This window comes from Garra rufa, chromosome 15, assembly GCF_049309525.1.
Source record: "Garra rufa chromosome 15, GarRuf1.0, whole genome shotgun sequence".
In the NCBI taxonomy this organism is placed as follows: Eukaryota; Metazoa; Chordata; class Actinopteri; order Cypriniformes; family Cyprinidae; genus Garra; species Garra rufa.
In genome coordinates this window covers 3,224,732-3,235,317 of record NC_133375.1, presented here as the reverse complement: position 1 = coordinate 3,235,317, position 10,586 = coordinate 3,224,732, and the positions used below count along the sequence as shown (strand labels likewise).

The 10,586-nt window shown below is 32.0% G+C and overlaps 1 protein-coding gene across 2 annotated transcripts in view; it reads left to right on the top strand.

Moving 5' to 3' along the window:
- Nucleotides 1–1,856: 1,856 nt before the first annotated feature.
- gna14a (guanine nucleotide binding protein (G protein), alpha 14a) overlaps nt 1,857–10,586 on the top strand; it is a 30,887-nt gene continuing 22,157 nt past the window's right edge. The window contains exons 1-2 of one of the 2 annotated variants that reach the window (XM_073819613.1): nt 1,857–1,871; nt 7,601–7,724. In XM_073819613.1, the coding sequence (XP_073675714.1) occupies nt 1,857–1,871; nt 7,601–7,724 (139 nt within the window). Of the gene's footprint in view, nt 1,872–7,600; nt 7,725–10,586 lie in introns of those variants that run through there. The other variant, XM_073819614.1, reaches the window with a different exon arrangement.

The window sequence follows — 10,586 nt, the reverse complement described above, 5'->3', positions numbered from 1 at the left end:
ACTACTGCACTCAGCGCCTCCTGCTGGCGGGAGTTACAACAGCGCTTCTTAAAGGGGCCACATCATGGAAAAAAGATTCCCCTTGCTTTTTACCATGGTTTTAACATCACACAAACAGTGCTATATAATAATTAAATAAGTCACGGCTGAAGGATGTTGTTAATGAACGCAAATAAATTGACTGTTTGTGGCACAAAAAGCCTTGACTATCATTTTAATTGAATACAATTAGAAATAATAACATTCAACTCAATTTGTATTTTTAAGTTGGCTTATCTTTTCTTACTGATTCGGTTTATGGTTTTCGTCAACCAGACTATCAAAAGCACTATAATTCCTATAGAGATCCATTGAGGGGGTGAAAACTTTTGTACAATGGGTCTTATGGTGTATTAAAATTATTGCTGTAAAAAAAAAAAAAAAACAGCCGAAGCTGGTTGGCTGGTCTCCCAGGCTGGTTTTAAAGTGGTTTTGACCACTTTTTAGCTGGTCAGGCTGGTCTTAGCTGGTCAAGCCGGGAGACCTGCTAAAAGACCAACCAAGCTAAAACCAGTTGGGATGACGATTAATCGCATCCGAAACAAAAGTTTGTTTACATGCTTTATGAGTGTGTGTGTTTATATTATATTATATTAAATTATATTATCCTAAAATAAAAGTCTCTGTTTTTTAGGTCCCTTATTCTCACCAAGGCTGTATTTATTTATTTTTAAATTTGTTTAAAGTAAAAATGTATAATAACTATCTTCTATTTTAATATATTTTAAAATGGAATTGTATTCCAGTGATGCAAAGCTAAAATTTTTAGTATCACTACTCCAGTCTATATTAGTATATTAGATTATATAATATTTAGGGATGTCAAACAATTATTTGCAATAATTAATTGCATCCAAAATCAAAGTTTATGTTTTATTTTGGATGCAAGTAACCACGATTAATCATTTGACAGCCCTAATTATACTGTATTATCTACTATTATATTATATACTATTATATTATATTATATTATTAGAGGCTCTATTTATTTGTTTAAAAATACAGTAAAAACTGTAATATTTCGAAAAATGATTACAATTTAAAAATACTATATACTATACTATAAATACTATATTTTAATATACTATAAAATGTAATTTATTCCTGTGATGCAAAGCTGAATTTTTTGTATCATAACTCCATTCTATATTATTATATTATATTATATTATATTATATTGTTATGTTATGTTATGTTATGTTACATTGCGTTACATTATATTTAGTGCTGTCAAACGATTATTCCACGATTAATCGCATGCAAAATAAAAGTTTATGTTTATATTTTATTTTGGATGCAATTAATCATGATTAATCGTTTCACAGCCCGAATTATATTTTATTATGAAAAATGCTGTATGGATAAATATATATTTGTGACAACTTGTCCCAGTACAGACAACTCAGGTTAGCCCTGACCTGACATTTATGAAAACACCTGAACTGTGGTTCGACTATGAATATATGCCAGTAACCTATACTGTGTTCAATAAATCAATAAGTAAAATACAATAGATAAATCGGTATAACATCATAAATGAACACAGTAAATTGCTGGAGTGTGTAAAAAACTCACATCATTTTGGTAGATAACATATTTATATTATACATTACGTACAACAGGAAAACAAAACATGGATGAAGAAATACAGCTGGTCATGTAAAATTAGTTTTATGTGTGAGAGGACAGTTTTGGATATAGTCGTAATCATTATCAATCATTTCAGACTAGTGTTCATCCTCAATCCTGAATTTAGTTCTTTGCGTTGGAGTCTAATGTCTTTTTTCAATATTATTTTATACATTTTTCATTGATTTATGACGGTAAGCTCAGTTCAGTTTGCATTACTGCGAGACCTAATCCAGTTATAGCTTTAATGATGGAACCCTAATTTCTATTCTACCATAGATTATATTTAAATGTAAACTGACCCAACTCACATCTCCACATATTGTAATATGAGTGGAAATGACATGGGTTCTCCATGAGCAGAGAGGGAAGATTTGTTACTGATTCTGAGATTATTAGAATATCCCAAATGAAAAAACTCCCATTTACTTGGAAGTGCTAAAAGGGCAAACCATGCTGGACACAATTAAGAGAGGTTTTTGCGTTGAAAGATCTGGATTTAGGCAAAACTTTGTCCTTTTTGTTGCCTGTATTCAAAGTAAGCAAGGAAAACATTTGCAACTACTTTCCAAGTAAAAAAAGAAATGACTCAGAATACATGGAGAGAGTCAGGAATATGGCATCTTATTTCCATGCTTTTAAATCAGCACATTCTCCACAAGAAAACAATGAAGAACTTTTTTTTTTTTTGATCAGAAATCAAATGTTCGAAGTTGCTGTTCCCTTAAGAAAGCCTTTCAGTAGAAGACAGAGAGCAATAAAAACTAGATAGTAAAGATCGTATACAAATTTTAAATTGGCTTGAAAAAGCCTAGCCAGAAAGTTTTAAAAGTTTGATGGTTTTCAGTTTGAAATAATTTGAAAGATTAAAGTCTAAATGTTCTGAAGGCAAGATAGCATATTAGAGAAACAGACAGATAGATTCTAGGGTTGCAAGGTGTTGCCATGTGGTTGCTAGGGTGTTACTAGCATGTTGTTGGCATGATTAACAAGTTACTTGCATGATTAGCAAGTGACTAGCATGTAGTTAGTATGATTATCAAGTTACTAGCATGTTGTTAATATGGTTAGTAAGTTACTAGAATGTTGCTAGCATGATTAGCGAGTTATTAGCATGTTGCTAGCATGATTGGCAAATTACTAGCATGCTGTTAGCATTGTTAGGAAGTTACTAGCATGTTTCCAGCATTAATAACAAGTTTCTAGCATGATTAGCAAGTTATTAGCATGTTGATAGCATGGATAGCAAGTTACTAGCATGTTTCTAACATGTTGCTAGCATGATTAGCAAGTTATAAGCATTATTTTAACATGTTGTTAGCATTATTAGCTAGTTGCTAACATTTTGCTAGGATGGTTAGCAAGTTACTCGCATGTTTATAACATGATTAGCACGTTATTAGCCTGTTTCTAGCATGATTAGTAAGTTACTAGCATGTTTCTAGCATTATTGGCAAGTTACTAGCATGTTGATAGCATGGATAGCAAGTTACTAGCATGTTTCTAACAAGTTGCTAGCATAATTAGCAAGTTATAAGCATTATTTTAGCATGTTGTTAGCATTGTTAGCTAGTTACTAGCATTTTGCTAGGATGGTTAGCAAAGTTACTAGCATGTTTCTAGCATGATTAGCAAGTTACTAGCATGTTGATAGCATGGATAGCAAGTTACTAGCATGTTTCTAACATGTTGCTAGCGTGATTAGCAAGTTATAAGCATTATTTTAACATGTTGTTAGCATTATTAGCTAGTTACTAGCATTTTGCTAGGATGGTTAGCAAGTTACTAGCATGTTTATAACATGATTAGCACGTTATTAGCCTGTTTCTAGCATGATTAGTAAGTTACTAGCATGTTTCTAGCATTATTGGCAAGTTACTAGCATGTTGACAGCATGGATAGCAAGTTACTAGCACTTTTCTAACATGTTGCTAGCATGATTAGCAAGTTATAAGCATTATTTTAGCATGTTGTTACCATTGTTAGCTAGTTACTAGCATTTTGCTAGGATGTAGTTAGTATGATTATCAAGTTACTAGCATGTTGTTAATATGGTTAGTAAGTTACTAGAATGTTGCTAGCATGATTAGCAAGTTATTAGCATGTTGCTAGCATGATTGGCAAATTACTAGCATGCTGTTAGCATTGTTAGGAAGTTACTAGCATGATTAGCAAGTTACTAGCATGTTGATAGCATGGATAGCATGGATAGCAAGTTACTAGCACTTTTCTAACATGTTGCTAGCATGATTAGCAAGTTATAAGCATTATTTTAGGATGTTGTTACTATTGTTAGCTAGTTACTAGCATTTTGCTAGGATGTAGTTAGTATGATTATCAAGTTACTAGCATGTTGTTAATATGGTTAGTAAGTTACTAGAATGTAGCTAGCATGATTAGCAAGTTATTAGCATGTTGATAGCATGGATAGCAAGTTACTAGCATGTTTCTAACATGTTGCTAGTATGATTAGCAAGTTATAAGCATTATTTTAACATGTTGTTAGCATTATTAGCTAGTTGCTAACATTTTGCTAGGATGGTTAGTAAGTTACTCGCATGTTTATAACATGATTAACACGTTATTAGCCTGTTTCTAGCATGATTAGTAAGTTACTAGCATGTTTCTAGCATTATTGTCAAGTTACTAGCATGTTGATAGCATGGATAGCAAGTTACTAGCATGTTTCTAACAAGTTGCTAGCATAATTAGCAAGTTATAAGCATTATTTTAGCATGTTGTTAGCATTGTTAGCTAGTTACTAGCATTTTGCTAGGATGGTTAGCAAAGTTACTAGAATGTTTCTAGCATGATTAGCAAGTTACTAGCATGTTGATAGCATGGATAGCAAGTTACTAGCATGTTTCTAACATGTTGCTAGCGTGATTAGCAAGTTATAAGCATTATTTTAACATGTTGTTAGCATTATTAGCTAGTTACTAGCATTTTGCTAGGATGGTTAACAAGTTACTAGCATGTTTATAACATGATTAGCACGTTATTAGCCTGTTTCTAGCATGATTAGTAAGTTACTAGCATGTTTCTAGCATTATTGGCAAGTTACTAGCATGTTGACAGCATGGATAGCAAGTTACTAGCACTTTTCTAACATGTTGCTAGCATAATTAGCAAGGTATAAGCATTATTTTAACATGTTGTTACCATTGTTAGCTAGTTACTAGCATTTTGCTAGGATGGTTAGTAAGTTACTCACATGTTTATAACATGATTAACACGTTATTAGCCTGTTTCTAGCATGATTAGTAAGTTACTAGCATGTTTCTAGCATTATTGTCAAGTTACTAGCATGTTGATAGCATGGATAGCAAGTTACTAGCACTTTTCTAACATGTTGCTAGCATGATTAGCAAGTTATAAGCATTATTTTAGCATGTTGTTAGCATTGTTAGCTAGTTACTAGCATTTTGCTAGGATGGTTAGCAAAGTTACTAGCATGTTTCCAGCATGATTAGCAAGTTACTAGCATGTTGATAGCATGGATAGCAAGTTACTAGCATGTTTCTAACATGTTGCTAGCATTATTAGCAAGTTATAAGCATTATTTTAACATGCTGTTAGCATTGTTAAATAGTTACTAGCATTTTGCTAGGATGGTTAGTAAGTTACTCGCATGTTTATAACATGATTACCACGTTATTAGCCTGTTTCTAGCATGATTAGTAAGTTACTAGCATGTTTCTAGCATTATTGTCAAGTTACTAGCATGTTGATAGCATGGATAGCAAGTTACTAGCATGTTTCTAACAAGTTGCTAGCATAATTAGCAAGTTATAAGCATTATTTTAGCATGTTGTTAGCATTGTTAGCTAGTTACTAGCATTTTGCTAGGATGGTTAGCAAAGTTACTAGCATGTTTCTAGCATGATTAGCAAGTTACTAGCATGTTGATAGCATGGATAGCAAGTTACTAGCATGTTTCTAACATGTTGCTAGCGTGATTAGCAAGTTATAAGCATTATTTTAACATGTTGTTAGCATTATTAGCTAGTTACTAGCATTTTGCTAGGATGGTTAACAAGTTACTAGCATGTTTATAACATGATTAGCACGTTATAAGCATTATTTTAGCATGTTGTTAGCATTATTAGCTAGTTACTAGCATTTTGCTAGGATGGTTATCAAGTTACTAGCATGTTTATAACATGATTAGCACTTTATAAGCATTATTTTAGCATGTTGTTAGCATTGTTAGCTAGTTACTAGCATTTTGCTAGGATGGTTAGCATGTTACTAGCATGTTTATAACATGATTAGCACGTTATTAGCCTGTTTCTAGCATGATTAGTAAGTTACTAGCATGTTGATAGCATGGATAGCAAGTTACTAGCATGTTTCTAATATGTTGCTAGCATGATTAGCAAGTTATAAGCATTATTTTAGCATGTTGTTAGCATTGTAAGCTAGTTATTAGCATTTTGCTAGGATGGTTAGCAAGTTACTAGCATGTTTCTAGCATGATTAGCAAGTTACTAGCATGTTGATAGCATGGATAGCAAGTTACTAACATGTTTCTAACATGTTGCTAGCGTGATTAGCAAGTTATAAGCATTATTTTAGCATGTTGTTAGCATTGTTAGCTAGTCACTAGCATTTTGCTAGGATGGTTAGCAAGTTACTAGCATGTTTATAACATGATTAGCATGAATATTTTAAAACATAATCATCACCTGATGACATGAGCGTATGTCTGGCTGTTTAAACTCAAACACAGCAGCCAAACAAGACATAATATTGAAGATTTAAGGGTCAAGAGCCCAACTAATGCAAACACTGACCACTATAATGGTTGCTTAAAACTTTTGGTTTTCTCCTTTGGAGATTCTGCTTATTAACATCAGGTGTCTTCAGTAATGATCAATCATCACTTCGTTAATCACCTAATTATCTCGTTAACTTTAACACTGCTTCAGTGTCTATATGTGTCCACACTCAGAGTGTTAAATAAACACTGGGGATTTTGCTGTGTACACAAACATATATTATGTACACAAATACTTTTATTTCGGATGTGATTAATCGCGATTAGACATCGCAAGGAACTGCAATTTCTTATCTCTCTATCTCTGTATCTATATGTGACCCTGGACCACAAAACCAGTCTTAAGTCGCTGGGGTATGTTTGTAGTAACAGCCAAAAATACATTGTATGGGTCAAAATGATTGATTTTTCTTTTATGCCAAAAATCATTAGGAAATTCAGTAAAGATCATGTTCCATGAAGATTTTTTGTAAAATACCTACTGTAAATATATCAAAATGTAATTTTTGATTAGTAATTTGCTTAATTTGGACAACTTTAAAGGTGATTTTCTCAGTATTTTGATTTTTTTTGCACCCTCAGATTCCTGATTTTCAAATAGATGTATCTCAGACAAATATTGTCCTATCATAACAAACCATATATCAATAGAAAGCTTATTTATTGAGCTTTCATGTGATGTATATCTCAGTTTTGTAAAATTTAACCTTATGACTGGTTTTGTGGTCCAGGGTCACATATATCTCTGAAGCGATTACCTGTAAAATACCTGGACATCCTACTTCCCTATTGGTGCAGGTGCAGGTGTGGCGGTAGGCCCCGCCCTGCCCGAGTGACAGCCGCACAGATGGCCATCACTGACACGAGGAGGATGTTCTGCTGCTGTCGCGTCGCCTGAGAGTCCAGCTCTGCTATTCCTCCGCCAGCACTGATAAAACACCACTTCTGTTGCCGCTGGACTCCAAGACAGAAGTTCTGCTAAATAGCTGGAGATTATGTTCACTGGACTTTTAAAGGAGGAGCCCATTCATGAACTCTCAGACTGTGGTGTGGAGCAGAGGAGAACAAAATACATTTAACCAGAGCTATTCTAGCGTGCTCAAGATCGTGCTCTTTTAAACGGGAGAGAGAAAGAGAGAGAGAGAGAGACAGATCATGGCTGGATGTTGCATGTCTGCGGAGGAGAAGGAACGGCAGAGGATAAATCAGGAGATAGACAAACAACTGAGGAAAGACAAGAAAGACTCGCGGAGAGAACTCAAACTACTGCTGCTAGGTAAGACATGTGCCTCACATACTGTCATAAAGATCTCAAAAAGACGTTATAAAACGCTCTACTAATAGATAGATGTTTGATTAGTTCGTTAAGGGTTTAAAATGACAGAACAATATATATACTGTTCAAAGTATGGTTTAAGACTAAGTTGTATTGTTTACATGTTTATAGCTAAACTTGTTACTCTTTTAAGAAACTGTACTTCAGGTAATATTGCTAAATAAAAGGCACTTTTAAGTGAAAATAGACTTTCATGACTGTTTCTTGAGCAAACCTTACAAAAGTGCACTTTGTAAAAACGTTAAAGTAGAAGTTTTACTTTCAAGTACATTTATTTTGATGTGTTGATTATCATTTTTTATCATTTTAAGGTAATATATTTACTAAATTGTAACTTACAAATAGATTTAAATACATCACACACAAGGTTTATAAGAAATGCATTGAAGTATTTTAGATAACTAAAAAATGCTTGTCAGTACATTGAGCAAGATTTTTAATTTTATTTTTCACATTTAATCATACTAATTGTGAAATTAGATTTAAAGATGTACTTAAGTGGGTCAAAAAAAATCTAAAGTTCAATTGCATTTAATATTTTAAACTACTTTTAAAATACATTTAATTTAATTTAATTAAGATAACATGCAATTAAGTTTTTTGAAAACATTACATTCAGTTCATACATAAGTATATAATTTTTAAAGGTAAATTATTTTTAAATGAATGTGTACTTCATTTTTACAAAGTGCTGTCAAACGATTAATCGCGACTAATCATATCCAAAATAAAAGTTTTTGTTTACATAAAATGTTTGTGCGTGTACTGTGTATATTTGTTGTTTATATATTACAAATATTTATATATAATATCAATTAGATTAATATAAATTTTAGTGCTGTCAAACGAATAATCGCATTTAATTAATTAATTACATCCAAAATAAAAGATTTTGATTGCATATATTGTTTACATAATTTATATATATATATATATATATATATATATATATATATATATAAACATAACATTTTTATTATATATATATACATTTGTGTATTAACACACATATATTATGTAAACAAAAACGTTTATTTAGGATGCGATTAATCATTTGACAGCACTAATATACATCGATATTTTTTTCAAAATATATTCTGTATGTGTGTAGTTATATATACATAATAAATATACACAGTCTACACACATAAACCGTAAACAAAAACTTGTTTTGGATGTGATTAATTGCGATTAATCATTTGACAGCACTAATATACGTCTAAATATTTTCAAAATGTATACTGTATGTGTGTGTAGCTATATATGCATAATAAATATACGTTTTTGTTTACATTATATCTGTGTATACTATAGTATACACAGATATAATGTAAACAAAAACGTATTTTGGATCCGATTAATCGTGAATAATCATTTGACAGCACTAGAACGGATATAATACATCCACTGAAATAACTCTAAAGATTTGTTAATGTTTTGGAGGGTCCGTACTTGTATGCATTCATAGAAAGAAATGATTGTGTGGTTTCGCTGCTGTGGCACCGTTTTATACAGCAGTTCCTGGCCACACAGCCACTGTCCCTGTCTTTGCTATGCAAAAGCATGCAAAGCACAACCTGCATTGAACTCTAAACAAACTTTCCTCAACAGCACTCCCATCACAGCAGATACACACGCAGGAGAAAAGGCCTTGTCATATGTCATATGCGTGGTGCGTGTGTGCTTTGAGTGTGATAGTCTAGTGGTTCATACACACGTGTGCAGAGTGTGTGAACTGAATGAGTCTCCCAGTAGATTCATTATTAAACTGACCGCATTAAGAGCTCGACCCTCGAGACAGGCCGAACGGAAAGGTCAAAATAAGCATCACGTTTACAATACACCTTTATAACTGACTTGGTTCTTTATAAATGTCAAACGTGAAAATTATATCACGACGTGTTTTACAGTATGTAAAACGAAATATTTGCATTGTGTGCGTCAATAAGTGCGTGCTCAATAAGTTTAGCAATTTCAGGTGTGACCAGTGCAAAACAATTACAGCCTTTATAAACATGGTATATTTTAAAAAAGGCTTTGTTTTTGTTGAATGAGAGTATAGTGATATAAAACAGATTATGTTCATATGTTTGTGACAAAATATTGTCATTAATAGACACTGCTTTCTAAAAACTATTGTTTAGAAAGTTGAAAAATTAGATTTAATAGAAATACACTTCTAGTCAAAGGTTTTAAATATTTTTTTTAATGTTTACCAAGTCTGAAGTGAGTTTTTGTGATCAAAAATATGTATTTACTACCTAATTAATTCTCCGTTTTTATTGGTACAGTACACAGTTAATAATAATGCTTTCTATTAAAATAATAATCAGAAATCAGCATATTAGAATGATTTTTGAAGAATCGTGCGACACTGAAGACTAAGGGTGCTGAAAATTCAGTTTTAGATCACAGAAATAAATTACATGGTAAAATATATTACAATAGAATTTTACATTTTTTATTATACACATTATTACTGTTTTTACTCTATCTAATAAATTTAATGCAATAAATGCAGCCTTGGTGAGAATAAGGGACCTAAAAGTTTAATATAGGATGTATTTTAGGATAATATAATAATATAATATAATATTCCAAATGTTTAACCATTAATGTGTTTATTCTATTTATTCTAATTATTCTAATTGTATTTAGTTTTGTTTAATAACTAACTAATACAATTTATTTACTATTTATGTTAATACATTTTGGGTGATGGTGGAGGGAACAATGCTAATGCCATCTACTATTTATGTTTATAAAGGGGGCAGATAAATATAAGAAAATTATTCTTCCATC